Here is a 17,281-nt window from a genome sequence, read left to right on the forward strand (position 1 = left end):
GTTTTCCCCTAAAATAGCTCTAAAAATTCATTGTTATTTCGGATTTCAAACATTTTGGTTTACCAATTTTGATGCACCAGATGCGCATTTCGACAAATAATGTCTATTCAGTGATGCTCAACCGAAATGTTTGAAATCCGAAATAACAATGAATTTTTAGGGGAAAACAGTGTGCTAAAAAAGTGGAGTCAAATTCGTCTAAGGATAAGAGCTATGCGTGAAGGAGATGATCCTTAATATAACATCCCTAGCACTGTATTTGCTGGGCCATACTTTGATCTCCTGTATACAGCAATAAACAGTATGTTCTACAACGAATGAAGTCTGTCTACAGAGCATATTCAAAGGTAACTCGCGACCATCAAATTTGTCGAATTTGGATTTGATTTATTCATTGACGAAAAAAAAAATACATTATATACCGTGGTCGAAAATAGTTCATTACATGTATTATAAACTAACTACACATATTCAGAGTTGTCTACAGCGTTACCACGCATGGGCTCTGGAAAGTAGAGCATCATTTGCGTGGTTCTTAGTAGTGGATCCTTGCCAGAATGACTGACCTCCTAAGCAATAAACATTTTATGCATATTCTTAGAAGGCATTGAGACATACTATATTTGAAGTCGTTTTGTGATACGAAATTCCAGGAACAGTTGCATCTGGTAAATTCTAACGGGTAAGTATGGTGCTAAGATATACAAGGAAATTGCCTTCATACATCTGTTGCGACGTGATACTGATAAAAAGAATTTAAGGTCAACGATAATTAGCTTTACATGAAGCAATGAATTATTAAACTTCAGTTTCTAACCTTAAGGCCCCACTGAAAAGAGCAGCAAAGAAGAGACCCCGTACGCCGTGAAAATTTAACTTCTCCATCACAAAATTGGGAATAATCTGTAAATACAATATATACTTGCTTTCTTTCAAAAACACACTAATTCATTTTCGTTTCATCTTATGGCAGACAACTGACAAATAAGTTGATGTTACAGACGTTTCAACAGTCTCGCTTAAAGTCGACATTTCGTAAATTCTTTGGTCGTTATAATGATCTCTATTTGCCAATACAACTTATCTATCATTGGGTTAAATGTTTATATGACGTGTAACATACTGATTTTCATGCCCTTCGTTGCACACTGATTTTGCTCTGTTAGCCTGATCAAGACATTGGGCTAATGGCGGGTGTAACCGGTTGACAGGGAATGCTTACTCCTCCTAGTCATCTGGTTCCACCTTTGATATGTCCAGGGGTCCGTGTTTGCCCAACTCTTTATTTTGTACTCCTTATAGGAGTTACGAGATCTACTATAACTGTTCGTTATCTTCACCTTTCATTAGTTCAAGTGTTTAATTAAATTCACCCGTTATGCTGCTACTTACTTTTCGCAAATTTCACAGCCATTTTCTAAGTAAAAGTTATTGTGTATTTATTTCGGTACATCTGGATTTATTTGGACGAAGGGTGGTGACGAGTGCGAAGCCCTTCGTCCAAATAAATCAAAACGCACCGAAATAAGTATACAATAACTTACTTGTATCATAACCAATTAGAAATATAATATCTCACATGTGACCAGTGGTTATTGCATGTTTTTTAGCCGAGTTGCAACGAAGTTGAACTCGGCTAGCGGGCGGGCGTCAACAATTGGTTTCCGGATGATAACTCGCAAATTGTACAATATAATCAAATGAAACTTTGATATATTGTTGGGTACCAGGTAAGGAAGACCCCTATTGATTTTAGAGAAAATAGGTCAATGTCACAGTGACCGAAAATAGATTAAAAACTTCAGACAAATATGGTTTTTGGACAGTTACTCGAAAAGTTTAAAACTGAATCAAATGAAACTTGGTTATAATGTTGGATAGCAAGGTTAGGAAGACCCCCTATTGATTTTGGAGGAAAAGGGTCAAGGTCACAGTCCTGAAAAAAAGATTGAAAATTTTAGATATATCTGGATCTGCATGATAACTCTAAGGATGCCCATTTCCAAACTCCTTTTAAAAATGTATTCACAATTTTTTGCATTATATCCAATAATTAGTACGTCACAATTATAAATATTCCACATCATTCCTGACTTTACAATGTATCCCATGCAACTCGGCTCGTGCACCCCTGGGTGCATATATTGATTTTATTTTAATTACCCCAATGAAAAGTAAAGTTTTTGTCGGGTGATCGCTTCTAGCAGATGAATGCATGACTTAGATATTTGATCACAATTTGTCCTTCAAGAAGTGTAAGAGTGAGTTTGCATTTTAGACCGATTGGTCCGTCGTTGACCTACTATAGGGTCATAAGTAGTTCAAACAGTTTTCCGGATTTGTTCGTTACAGATGTAGATACTGCCCTGAAATGTACACATACCGTATATACTCGCCTATAAGTCGGATTTTTGAGAGTCAATTTTTGGTCCAAAACTCTATGTCCGACTTATAGGCGCGTCCTAAGAAGATTGGTATTTTTCTGGGAGGCGTAATGTAGTGGGTTTTTTTTTAAACAACTCCGACGATTATCATGGACTACCACACAAATGATTATTGTTCACAAATATCTAGACATAGTGTATTGTTTATGCAATTTAAAATCATGTATAAAGTACAAGTATTTACATATTTTTGTTTAGTTAAAAATTATTTACCCGTAACTAATACTTTCAATTCAACTCATTTATCGTTTATCGGTAAAATTGAATCACGAACCCGATTTAATATTGAAATATTCATATGTATACGGACTGAAATATATTTCATTAAAAAAATGAATATTGTTAACAGATAATTTAGATCATCATTCTTGACTCTTAAAAACTCTATTGTTGATACAATGAATTATACCGGAATCCCACAGTAACAGTTTTCACGAGGCGCGTGCCACTAAGTAAACACGGTGTCAGGTACTGGTAATTAGGAGACCATAATTGCTTAGATAAACAAGGGATCATTGTCCATAACTGATCGAGGGTTGCGTTTAAACCCCTAACACATATGGCTTGGATATTGAGCACCCCATAATTATCAATTTCTCAAAATATTTGTTGAAACATAGGTAAAAACACTAGAGCATTGACTTGAAATTGTCAACCGATTCTGACAAAAATTTGTACCGACTTATAAGCGGGTCAATGGCAAATTCCTACAAAATAACCCTAAAAAATACAACCGACTTATAGGCGAGTATATACGGTAAGCTACCTCTCAGAAGAATACATGTTCAGTTTGCATTTCAGCTGGATTGGCCCGTCCGTCCGTGACCTACTTTAGGACTTAAAGTTGGTCAAACAGTTTTCTGGTATTTTTGGCCGGGTTGCACGAAGTGCAAATCCGGTCTATAGTATGGTGAAGTGCTGGCGGGCGGGCGGTTGGGGAAATTTTGTGAAATCAACTCCTCCTACAGTTTTTTATGTACAACCTTGAAACTTTGCAGAAAGTAAGTATATATATTGAAGTTATGCACTAGCTTTTTTGAAGTCTGACCTTGTCGAATATGGGCGCTACAGCAAAAAGTTGTTACTAAAAATAGAGTTCAACTTGAAAAAGGTAAATGAGATTATCTTTTGTGGTTAAATTTTGTTGCACTACCTCTGAGGAAAAATTCAATTATATATGAATGTCAAATTTTCTGGGCATGAGTTGTAAATTTGCAATATAAATAGAGAAATTCTGTTTCTTTATCATATAATCATATACAATTCAAGCACCTGAAGTTATTGTTCATTTTAGTTATTATTACTTAATATTACATATATCAGCAGTGCTCCAAGTTGCGAGTAAAACAGTCGCATTTGCGACCAGAAAATCAATTTTGCGACTAGAGATTATAATTAAGTCGCATTTTCGCGAGTGAAGAAAATTTGGGCAACCAGTAAAATTTTAGAATCGGGATCGGAAGTCTGAATAAATATTTTTAGTCTCGGTCAAAACAATCAAGATGGTGGGAAAACGAGGTTTAGAGCACTTTGGATTTATCAATAGTAAAAAACAGAAGCCTCAGCCTTGTACATGCAACAAAGAAATTCAAGAATCACACGGGGAGAGTTCTTCATCAAAAGATGGCGTAGCAATGTCTAAAGAGAAATGCAAAAGTAAAGGAAGAACCCCAGTCCTGAAATGGCGGAGGAAATTTTCGTGATGGCAAAATGTTTTGCAGAATTTGTGAGGCCAATAAGCCAGCAACGTCCACAATTTCTAGACATCCATTGTCCTATTTCGCCACAACCGAGTGTACATCTTTCAAACGTGGAAATGTGACTATTCACGGTAACAGTAAGAGACATGTCGTTGTCCGTGTCTGCATTATTAGCAGTAAGTCGAGCGGGGCAACAGATAACTACCACCAAATAAATCCCTACCCAAATTATTTACTCTAAATATTGCAACCCGGCCAATTGAGTCTTTGACCCATTTTTTTTTTTTATTATGGGTACAGATATTGCTCTGAAATTTAGTCACAGGCTTTCACTTGGAGGAATACAATTTCAGTTTGCATTTCAGCTGGATTGGCCTATCCTTGACCTACATTAGGACTAAAAGTAGGTCAAACAGTTTTCTGGGATTGTTTCCTTATGGATACAGATATTGCCCTGACATTAAGTCACAGGCTTCCTCTCGGAGGAATACAAGTTTGGTTTGCATTTCAGCTGGATTGGTGCACTAGGAGCTACTTTTGGGTTAAAATAGGTCAATCAGTTTCCCGCACTTCTTTAATTACGAATTCAGATATTGCACTGAAATTTAGTCACAAGTTCAACTTGCATTTCAGCTGGATCAATTCATCCTTGATCTACTTTTGCGCTAAAAATAGGTGAACCCTTTTTCCGGGCGTTTTGTTTTTCATTACGGATACATCTATTGCCCTGACATGTAGTATACGGCTTCCTCTAGGAGGAATACAAGTTCAGTTTGCATTTCAGCTGGATTGCTTCATCACTGACGTACGTTTGGACTAGAAATAGGTTAAACGGTTTTCCGGGTTTTTCTCATTACGGGTACAGATATTGCCCTGATATTTGGTCAAAGGCGTCCTCGCGGAGGAATACGAATACAAGTGCACTTAGCATTTCAGCTGGATTAGTGCACTATGACCTACAAAGTAGGTCAAACAGTTTTCCAGATTTCTTTCCGGTATGGTTACAAACATTGCTCTAAACTTTTGTCACAACCTTTCAGAGAAATAAATAACCTGTTTACATTTCAACTTCGTTCGTTCACCATAACTTTACGGCTAAAAGTATATCAAATGGTTTCCTGGACTTGTCATCAGCATTGATAGATATTGCACTAACATTTTGTCACAACCTCACTCTCAGAGAAATACATAATCAGTTCACCTGTCAGATGGATTGGTGCACCATGGCCCACTTTAAGGTTTTTCTATTCAGAATGTGTGTTGTATTAATTCAGACTGCATAATATGCTTCCTGGTTAAATTGCACCTTTCAAAGTATAGTGTACCGTTTGCGGTACTCTTGTTGAGATATGACACGAAATAAGATATGTTGTTGTCTTATTGGGATATGACATGAAGGTGGTTCGTGATCAAATGTACAATGAAGCCCATCGGGCGTTATAGGATTTCATCACGTGACCAACCAATGTCATATCCCAATAACACTAAAAAAAATTGATGTTATTTTTTTAATTGCTCAGACACAACTTACACAATAGCAACATACATCTCGTATAGCTTCGGATTTTAGTAGTTGCATGATTTATTTTATGCATAGATAAAACTTACATTGCAACAAGCGTTCTGAGGAGTATACATGTATGCATGGCAATATTATAGTCCCGTACTGGTTACAAAAATTACTGCACCACAACAATAATCAAAGTTCATTATGTAGGTTATGGTAAAGGGAAAATTGGGGAACCAGGATAGGAAATCAACTACTATTCGAGTAGAGACTAGACCGGGGGGGGGGGGGGGGGGGGGGAAATTATAATTAGGTCTTTAACCAAGTCAACAAACTGTGACATGTAGGTGATCATGAATAATTTAGCTATACTGTTATTAGCTCAAAGAGCTAATGCTATGGCCATTTGTGCGGTGTGGGTAAACTTTTTAGAAAAAGGGCTATAACTCAAGAACCCCTTGGCCAATTCTTTTCAAATTTGTTACAGGGTATCATTGGCCCAAGGGCTTTCATACATACTAAATAGAGGGATGTGACCCTTTAACAAGGGGAGATAATCAGGAAAATACAAACAAAAGTAGTGGTTGCTAAAAAATCTTCTTCTCAAGAACCACAGGGCAGATTATCACCAAACTTACACATAAGGATGAGGATATGTTGTAGATTAAAAATTGTTCAAGGCATTACCCTGGGGCAAAGGGCGTGGTCTCAAGGTCACTTCAAAGTTGACCTAAATTAAAAAAAATTTAAATTCCTTAAATCTTAGATATTTTAGTCATTATAAGGACTAGGATCATCAAATTTTGACAGTTGATGCATCTTAGGACCTTGTGTCAAGTTGTCTCAAAAGTAGGTCACAGTGACCTACTTTTTGAATTTTGCAGGTATTTATTTTAAAATTAATTTTGATGCATATCTTGGACACTTTGAAGCCTATGATCATCAAAACTTCTCAGTTGGTGGATCATGGGACCTTGAAATGCGTCAACTTAAAAATAGGTCACCGTGACCTACTTTCTGAATTTTATGGCTTATCATTTATAGATATATTTTAAGTTGTTATTTCAAATACCGAGAGGTTTAGAATCATCAAATCTTGTAAGTTGATACATCTTGAGGCCTTGAAACATATTTATAAAAAAAGTAGGTCACAGTGACCTACTTTTTGAATTTTGCAGATATTCAAATTTCACATTTTCAATTTTAGATGCATATTTTGGGAACTGTAAAACCTAGGATCATCAAACTTTGTCAATTGATGCGTCTTCAGTCTTCGGTTTGTGTCGAACAAAAAGTAGGTCACCGTGACCTACTTTTGGTATTTGAAAGCTAAATTACTATATTTCAGACACTATTTGACCTACAATCATCAAACTTTGTCAGTTGATGCATCTTGAGTCTTCAGAGTGTATCGACCAAAAAGTAGGTCATTGTGACCTACTTTTGGCATTTGACAGTTATATTTATATATTTCAGTCACTAATTGACCTACAATCATCAAACTTTGACAGTTGATGCATCTTGAGTCAATGGAGTGTGTCGACCAAAAAGTAGGTCACCTTGACCTACTTTTGGAATTTGACGGCTATATTTATATATTTCAAATACTATTTGACCTACAGTCATCAAACTTTGTCAGTTGATGGGTCTTGCATGTTCGAAGGGTTTCGACCAAAAAGTAGGTCAACTTGACCTACTTTTGGAATTGGACACCTACATTTATATATTTCAGATACTATTTGACCTACAGTCATCAAACTTTGTCAGTTGATGGGTCTTGCATGTTCGAAGGGTTTCGACCAAAAAGTAGGTCAACTTGACCTACTTTTGGAATTGGACACCTACATGTATATATTTCAGATACTATTTGACCTACAGTCATCAAACTTTGTCAGTTGTTGGGTCTTGCATGTTTGAAGGGTGTTGACGAAAAAGTAGGTCACCTTGACCTACTTTTGGAATTTGACGGCTATATTTATATATTTCAGATACTATTTGACCTACAGTCATCAAACTTTGTCAGTTGATGGGTCTTGCATGTTCGGAGTTCACTGACCAAAAAGTAGGTCACCATGACCTACGATTGGAATTTGACAGCTATATTTCAATATTCAGATACTAATTGGCTTAAAATCATCAAACTTTGTCAGTTGATATTTCTTGGGTTCTCAAAATGTGTAAACCAAAAAGTAGGTCACATTGACCTACTTTTTTTGGATTCTTAGGATTTAACTAAAGATTTAGAATACTAAGAGGGTAAGAATAGAAATGGTGGGGTTGTACAATTTATCAGAAGAGCGATTCTAGGCCCTTGGGCCTCTTGTATTACTATGCTAGAGGTGTTAATGAGTGTAGTAATCTTATCTACAGAGATAAGAAACTTGGATGTAAACTAACAATTCATACTATTTTTCTAAGTTTAAGGGCCATAACTTATCAAAAATCAACGGACCGAGACAAAATTCGTACTTGATCTGTAACGTGTTATGGCAAAGTTATGTACTAAATATCAAATGAAATGTATCAAATGAATAAACCGCCGCGGTGGCCGAGAGGTTAGAGCGTTCGCCCCGCATGCGGAAGGCCGGGGTTCGAATCCCGGCCGCGACAGACCCAAGTCGTTAAAACAGGTAGTGACAGTTCCATCGCCAAACGCTGGGCATCAGGTGTGAATGTCACGGGTCCTCGGAAATGACCTTAAAAATGGATGTCCCGTGTCACAGTAGGTGTGGCACGCTAAAGAACCCTCACTGCTCAATGACCATAAGCGCTTAAATTTGAAGCCCTTCACCGGTCTTGGTGACGTCTCCATATGAGTGAAAAATTCTCGAGCGAGACATTAAACAAGATACAATCAATCAAATGAATATCTGCAAGCACAGCCAAAAAAAAGTTCGGAATTTCGAAGTCCAAGGGCCATAACTTAATGAAAAATGAACTGACCGAGACGAAATTCGACCTTCATCTGTAACATGTTGTGGAAAAGCAATGTACCAAATATCAAATGAATATCTTCAAGCACCTTTAACAAAAGTCCGGAAAACTAATAATTCATGCTATTTTTGTAAGTCCAAGGGCCATAACTTAGTAAAAAAAAAATCAACGGACCGAGACGAAACTCAAACTTGATCTGTGACTTGTTATGGCAAAGCAATGTACCAAATATCAAATGAATATCTGCAAGCACAACAAAAAACAACAACAACAAAATCTGGAAAACTGATAATTCATGTTATTTTTTTAGGATCTGTTTAAGTTGTTATGGCAGAGCAACGTATCAAATATAAAAATAAATATCTGCAAGAACAGAGAACAAGGTTCGGAAAACTGGACTGACGGAGCGCAAACCTAATGTCCCCTTCGACTTCGTCGGTAGGAGACTAATGAAATCGGAATTTAATATATACTTAGTAATATACTTATTTTAATTATGACGTCACATTGTTTCGCGGATTTTATTCCAGTAAAAGTTTTCATAACGTACCTTAACGTACCCGCGCATTGGATTTGATTAGAAAAGCTTACTTGACCCTTTGGCTTAGGTAAACGAAAGACAGATATGTACCTGGTTTGTATTTTGGATGTCTTTGTTGGTGTAAGGATCACATCCTTTCATGACGTAGTACGCAAATACAGATATACCGGCTACACACGCACAGGTCACCATCACACACACTCCCACACAGTTTAGGAGGACGGCTCTGTAAAGCGAGATATTACATTCCTATTTATACAGATATAAAGTCCAGTTGCTGTAAAGGAAAAGAAAAAAATCCTGTTTTCTCTTGATGGTTCTTTTGTTATACCTATAGTAGTGCGTAGTCCCGGTATGGTTGTCAGACCAATACTAATTATTTCAAAAGTCCAAAATTTTTCCTTAAGCTACACACACACACGTTTCAGTAATATAGAAACTAAAATACGTAAGAGAAAGTGTAAATATACTTTATTCCCCCAAGAGTTCCAGCAGCTGAAAACAACTGATTCAATGATAAAAAAAAAATGACAAGATGTTAATGTAAGGGACATTCCAATAAATATAAATTGTGATTCAGCAAGAAGAGGAATTTAAATGTTCCAAACTGCACATATATCTATATATCCGTTGCCCAACTCTCTATGTTGTATTCTTTATAGGAGTTATGAGATTGATCATTGTTCGTTATCTTTACCTTTCATCAGTTTCGGCAGCCATTTTCTATGCATTATGAAGTATCAAGTGTGATATGTGGTCTAGAGGTTAGAGCATTCGCCCCGCATGCGGAAGGCCGGGTTCAAATCCCGGCCGAGACAGACCTAAGTCATTAAAACAGTTCCATCGCCAAACGCTCGGCATCAGGTGTGAATGTCACAGTCCTCGGATACACACACACCATGTTTCTAGTGTTTTCCTCCATGAAAGAATCCCTAAGCCTTACAGATATGGAGGAGAGGTGACCCCTTAATTTTCCTATTCCCCTCAAAACTCAAATCTTGAGCAAGAGTTTTATCATTGTGTAGAAGATGGTAATGTGATCGCCTGAGCTGATCAGATGCGTTAATATAAGTCATAGAACATTTTATTAATTGTCGTTGAAATAACTTAAATATTTAATCATACTTATTATTGTTTGCTGTGGATCGTAGATTTTTATCAAGGATTTATAATTGCATTTGATAATTTTAATGCGTCCCGTAAAGTCAATAATACATTTTTTTTAAAAATATACTTGATCTGATACACAGGTGACAACTTTAAGAGAAACAGGGGATGCTTACTCCTCCTAGGCACCTGATCCCACCTCTGGTGTGTCCAGGGGTCCGTGTTTGTCCAACTATCTATTTTGTATTGCTTGTAGGAGTTATGAGATTGATCACTGTTCGTTATCTTCACCTTGCATATATTCAAAAGGGAGTATTAATCTTTTCTAAAATAGGATTGATTGATTAAATATTGCTGAACGTCCCAAGAATCTTTCACTTATATGGAGACGTCACCATTGCAGGTGTGACATGATAAAGATCCATCTCTGCTCAAAGGTCATAAGCGCCGAGCATAGGCCTAAATTTTACAGCCCTTCAACGGCAGTAGTGAGGTCTCCATATAAGTGAAAGATTCTCGAGAGGGACGTTAAACAATATTTAATCAATCAATCCTATGTCCAGTAAGGCCCTTGACCGTTGACTTCAAAATCAACAGGGGTCATCTACTCTTTTAGATGTGCCAGTGTAGAAAGTTTGATGTCTGTCAGGCAAAGGGTTCTCAAGATATCGGGCGAGCACTATATTCCTTTGTCCAGTATGACCTTTTACCATGTGACTTCATAATCCAAAGGGACCATCTACTCCTAAGACGTGCCAGTGTTCTCAAGACATTGAGCGGTCAGTATATTCCTATGTCCAGTTTGACCCTCGACCTTTCACAATGTGACCTAAAAATGAAAAGGGATCATCTACTCCTCACAATGTACTAGTGTACCAAGTTTGATGTCTGTCAAGAAAATGGTTCTCAAGATATTGAGCAGACAGTGTCTGTTTACTACATATGGCAGAAGTGATGTTAGTCAAATGTAGATTCTAAAAAAATCTGAAGAACGTTTAGTAAACTTCATAGGAAAATTAAAACAGGTCAGCTATCAATGGAGCACAATTCGTGCCCAGGGAATTCCGACAGATTGTTGGAAGACCTGATCACCAAAGACCACAAAGTTATTGTCAATGAGGAACTCTAGCATATTTTTTATTTCAACTTCAGAATACTTGTGGGTGGAATCAGAGTGGTGTTTAACAAAGTAATTTTTGGGGTGACTGATCACTAGATGAAAGGTGAAGATAACGAGCAGTGATCAATCTCATAACTCGTATAAGCAATACAAAATAGATACATGTAGTTGGGCAAACACGGACCCCTGCACATACCAGAGGTGGGATCAGGTGCCTTCCCATACCTATGTAGCAATATTCCATTATCACCTGCATATGGTGTTTATATTTCTCTCAACTGATTCAATACGCAGAAGCTTGTTCTGTTTATGGTCAGTTTTTAAATCGAAGCAGGCTACTGACAAACAAGTTGATGGTGCAGGGGTTCCAATTTAAAGTCAGCATTTCGCAAATTCTATTACGACGTCGTTATAACGATCTAGTTTGCAAATACAACCTATCATTAGGTCAAATGCTGTGTGTTGGAAAAGCCTAAATGTTCTGTTCTTGAACGCTAGTCAATGAACAAATCTTGGTACGAGTTCTGCAGATGTGTTTCGGCAACGTCTTGCATAAGTCACGTGAATCGAACGAAACAAAGCGAGAGTAAACAATGTAGCAAAGTCATTGGATTTTAGCTTTCTCTCTTAGACATGAAAGGTGAAGTTAACGAACAACGATCAATCTCATAACTCCTATAAGCAATACAAAATAGAGAGTTGGGCAAACACGAATCCCTGGATATACCAGAGGTGGAATCGGGTGCCTAGGAGGAGTAAGCATCCCCTGTCGACTGGTCACATCCGCCGTCAGCTGGTGAAGTCTTAATGTGGTAGTACAAATATATTCTTATTTATTTCTTATGTATTTATTCATTTTTCGTTTGATTATATTTTTGAAAAGTTTAGTACATTTCGGATTGAGCAGGACTTCTACTGCGCATCGGATTGAGTTGTTTTTCTTATGCGCATTTGATTGAGTTGATATTTTTGTAACGCTAAAGGACTAAGACCATGTTTAGCTATATCGGCCCTGTGGTGTGTTAAAAAATAAAGCAGAATGAATTGAAATAAAATTGTTACCATTTGATAATATAATCTTTATACCATCGCGACGTACCAAGATTTCCCCGCCAAAACGTCAGCTTGTGGAATTCTATACAAGACAAAACCGGTATCGGTCTGGTTTTCTGCAGAAATCTCCACTTTTTTCAAATTTAGTCATATAATTCATATAAAACACGACCTTCGATCCAGAAACTGACTGTAGTCTATCAAAATCTATCAATACAAATAAATTTTGCACGAACGATTTTTTGGATCGAAAGGTGTGCTGTTGATGAATATCAACTTTGAATTAAATCAAGAGCAATCCGGAATTATTTATGTTTGTGAGAGTTGTGGGTATTTTATTAATTATGTTGCTTTCAAAAATTAAAACAATATACTTATGTGGAGTCTACATCATTTCCATGCAGAATACACCCCTATGTGGTGTTTTTATCACAGGTTTGTGCAGGAATTCTAAAAGCTATAGAATTTTGATGCGTAAACAAACGAATCTGCTGTCCGACAAATCGGACCTTCAATGCTATAGAAAGTTTTTATTTAGACGACACCAACATAATTACTAAGATCAAAATGAAAAGAATTTATAGAACATGCATTGATATAACTAAAACTATTGCCGATATATCGAAAGTATAACGTTAACTAGGGCAAGTAAATGTATGAAGGATTTTTGAGTGAATGACGCCATAGACGTCGTAGCTTAGTGGTAGAGAGCCCGTCCTTCAATCGGGAGATCCGGGTTCAATTCCTACCCGTGTCAATTTTTTTTTTTTTTAAATCATACTGTTAACTACATTTTTCTTTGCGTTATTGAAAAATTAATTTCTTTCAAGACACTGAAGATAAAATTATACCCGAATACAAATAAAAATCAATAGGCCTATGCAATCACAGAACACCAAGAAAATATGCAAGGATTACAGTTTACATTTTTTAAAATTAATTGAAAAAAAACACCCCAAAATACTTTATTTTCGGACTTGATTTTATTTCAAAGTATGAACCAGCAAAAGATAATGGAAAGGAAAGTTTTTCCAATGCATCTAATGTACAGAAGAAAAGTCAGAAAAAATGTGAATCCATTAGCTATTCGTCATTTCCTGCAGAGTAAGAACTTTCTTGTTGAAACCACCACATGCTATATTGTGTAGCAAGTGTAGACGTGTGTCAGTAAATTCACATCCAACAAAATTGTCACAACCAATCTCGGCCACTTCCTGAGACAAAGTCTCTACAGACAATTTCAATACCTCTCGACAGAACCAGGCCTGGGGTAATGGTAATTAAATGACAGCCAGTTTCAATGTAATGGGGGTGTAATGGACCATTTTTGCATTACAAGTAATGGTAATGTAATGCATACTGTACTGCACATTATTTTTCATTACATTTACACCACTTCAAATATTTGATGATATTTTGAAGATTTAGAATAATTCATTATATTAGTGATTGACTGAAGCATTTGAAACATTGATGACAATCAAATGCAATGAATAACTTAATAGATATATTTCCTAACATTGCTGAATATTTTGTGTACTTATATTAAAAATCATAATACAGAAATAATTTTTCTGCCATTTCTTTAATATCTGACAGTATGTTATGTAAATGTGTAATGTAAATTCACTCTCAAGTAATGTAATACATTATATTTCAAAATAGGAGTAATGGTAATGTGAAATTTTCTAGGTAATGTAAGGCGTTACATTGCTATGTAATTGACCTCAAGCCTGGATAGAACACCTTCTCATGCATATATGCAAGTGCCTTGGACCCCAACTTGTCATTTCCTCTTTTACAAGATTTTCAGCATTTCTTCATAGAGATCATTTTCCAACTGCAAGGTGTCCAAGATGATGAATTCAGACCTGACCAGTGTTTTTGACAATTTGTTAACTTTTGACTCTACACTTTTTATCAGGACAACCATTCTTGAACTCATTCAAAAAGTACATTTATTACGACATTCATAATTCAACATGCAGATTTTCATTTGAATCATCAAATATAAATTCTTCCAATTAATAACACCCCCCCCCCCAAAAAAACCACTTTAAAAACCTCCACAGGTATATTTCAAATGACATAGAACCATGGTATCAGGATGTCTCTGGAAGTGCCATGGGTTAATAAGGGTTAAACTTCAGAGTCGACATGTTTTTTCCAAGCAATATAGTCTTGTTTGGATCCAGTTTTTCCAGTTCTGATATAACTGCCTGATACTGTACAATGTAGGTGTCAATCTGGTCCCCCTATTGTGGGAATCTGTTTCCACATAACTGCTGCATAATCTGGTACCTTGCTATTGGCAGGCACAACAAGGAAGCTATTCCTGCAGTGATGTCCAACACTTATCCGCATGTGTCACTGATGCCACTATCATTGATGAATCTGATGGCAGTGATGATAGCATTATTGAGGAGTAGGAATATGGATTCTTGTCAATCTGATTCATGTCACCCTTGCCATAAATTTTTGCTGTACATATTATATCATCCTGAAATTCAAATTACTCCAGTATTATATCATTATCAAAACTATATCATAAATGAAAGGTAAAGATAACAAACAGTGATCAATCTCATAACTCCTACAAGCAATACAAAATAGATAATTGGGCAAACACGGACCCCTGTATTATAATATTCATATAAAAGTTGTACTTTCATGCCCTCATGTATTTTCATTGATATAGAATTCAGAAAAATTACATTTATGTATTCGGTGGGAGATTGACATGTCTCCAACTAAACAATAGAGGACAGTTTAGCTACATGTACATTTCTGCATAAATAATTATATACACAAACATTTCATTTGAATTTGATTCCCCATCTAATAATTTTTGTTGTAGCTAATGTTGATATATTATCTTACTTCACAATTATCAGCAAATTCACAAAATATTTTTATCTTTCATACTCTTTCTTGTGGTAGATGTATGGAAAAATTTTATATTCAATAATATAAAGGAGATTTAAGCTAACAAAAAATTATATGCTTAAATCATGGTAGTACCCATGAAATTCAACATTCTCTGAGTGATTCTATGTCTAATCCCAATGAAGGCATGTAAGTTGTAAGCGTAATTGTTGAAATTAAGTTTGACATGTTTACAATTTATCTTGAAATAAGGCATATTTAAATTATAAAACCAAACTGTTCTTATGATTTTCCTGGCTTAATGGTGCTTTTAAGTATTTAAAAATTATTGAATGTAAAAATCATTCCGACTTTTCTAATCCATGTTTCCGCGTAAGGCCAAAAAAATATATATATATGTTAATTGGTTTCCACTTTCCCGACCTACCCTAATCAAAAATTTCTGTTGACCCTAACACATTTTTTTCTATTCTCACAGATTTTGCAAATGTCATCACTACAACAAGAATATATTTATTGACTTATGAAGTTATTTATTATGCACTAATACCAGACAGATTCCAAAACACAGAAACAGTTTTTGTTTACAGTAAATTGAAGAAATGTATCGATTCATCATATAACTTTTATTTGATTACTAAATAATCACTAAGTTAAGTTTAAACATAGTAGAATACTAGAATACCAAATCATTCGAAAATTATTCAACCTATAACCCCCCACAGGCCTACATGTTACCCCAGAGACATATACCATTATGGAAATATACATCTATATACAATTATATGTCTCTTTAACCTATACAAATACTTTTTAGACCATACAATGATACATGGAAAGTTCAAAGTGTAAAGTGAGTCAAACATCATGTAAGAAAATTCAAATAGACCCGAGAAGGTCATGCACTCGGAATTGAAAATGGCATGATCGTGAAACAGCTGATTTTTCTGATCAGCTGATATACATACAATTTTAAATCTTAACAATATATAATTATAATAGATAAACAATAAATATATGTTGACAACAGTTAACAGATTTGTTGTGGGATTTCCAACAGCCCAGTGCGTGAATATTATGAGTTTATGTCAACACACCACAGGCGCACCATACTATACGTTCCATGCGACTTGTTTATTATTTTTAAGAGCAATTGGTACACCTATTTGGTTATACAGTTTAACGAGTAGATGAAGTATATTCATATTTCTAAAACTTACGTTGAAATGCGATGAGTACATCCTCTGCAACTTCCACGAAAAGCGCAAACAGGATAACGGCGCGGCGTGTGAAAATGGCCGAATGAAGGATTGAAAAATATGGTGTGCCATTCGGGCTATAAGTAAAATAACCTTCTTGCGTATTTGAGAAAGAAAATTTCTTTTTCAAGATCTTATTATATATTAAACCACTCAATGCATAATCATGTTTTACAATACGTTACCACTTCTAATAATATATAGCGACGTTGTATGACGCAATCTTAAAAAGTAGCGCAAATTATAGGATTTATACTTGTAATGTAAACCTAAAAATTGTGTTCTTTCACCAACTCTACATATAAAAACCAGTACATTACAGGAAAAGAACATGTTAGAGAATATTTCTAACAAAAAATTATTCACTTTGGACGTTAGGACGAATTTTGATAAACATGGTCTTAGTCCTTTCATTCGTCATGAAGTATTACCTAATATTCATGATTCATCTTTAACTATAAGTTACCGTTCAAACTGAGTAAATCAGAGCAGTGTGCATTTTTACTTCGAAGATCTAGCAGTCCTGCTTCTACAGGTGCATCTTGTGGTACGTAAGAATCACGTTTACTTAGGTCTAACCTTACTACAATATTTTTGAATAAATGACTCTTATTCTTAATTGCAACGTTTATACTTGATTGTATTTTTGCAGTTAAAGTTGTCTAAGTATATTTTTAAATTTGTTTGTAAGTTCAAACGTCAATTTCTTACAGAACCTGTTTTTCTATTA

At 35.7% G+C, this 17,281-nt stretch overlaps 1 protein-coding gene and 1 long non-coding RNA gene across 3 annotated transcripts in view; both read right to left on the reverse strand.

The window, feature by feature from the left end:
* Positions 1 to 17,281, reverse strand: part of LOC130049533 (sodium-coupled monocarboxylate transporter 1-like) — a 76,060-nt gene that overhangs the window by 4,900 nt on the left and 53,879 nt on the right. The window contains exons 8-9 of one of the 2 annotated variants that reach the window (XM_056147322.1): positions 9,217 to 9,352; positions 818 to 903 (exon numbers count right to left, since the gene is read on the reverse strand). In XM_056147322.1, coding sequence (XP_056003297.1) covers positions 818 to 903; positions 9,217 to 9,352 — 222 coding nt within the window. The remainder of the gene's footprint in view (positions 1 to 817; positions 904 to 9,216; positions 9,353 to 17,281) is intronic. The other variant, XM_056147321.1, reaches the window with a different exon arrangement.
* Positions 14,342 to 16,635, reverse strand: LOC130049534 (uncharacterized). The gene is made up of 2 exons (XR_008798075.1): positions 16,513 to 16,635; positions 14,342 to 14,906 (listed from the first exon to the last, which is right to left on the reverse strand). It is a non-coding gene; the product is annotated as an uncharacterized LOC130049534 (long non-coding RNA).

This window comes from Ostrea edulis, chromosome 8 (assembly GCF_947568905.1).
Source record: "Ostrea edulis chromosome 8, xbOstEdul1.1, whole genome shotgun sequence".
In the NCBI taxonomy this organism is placed as follows: Eukaryota; Metazoa; Mollusca; class Bivalvia; order Ostreida; family Ostreidae; genus Ostrea; species Ostrea edulis.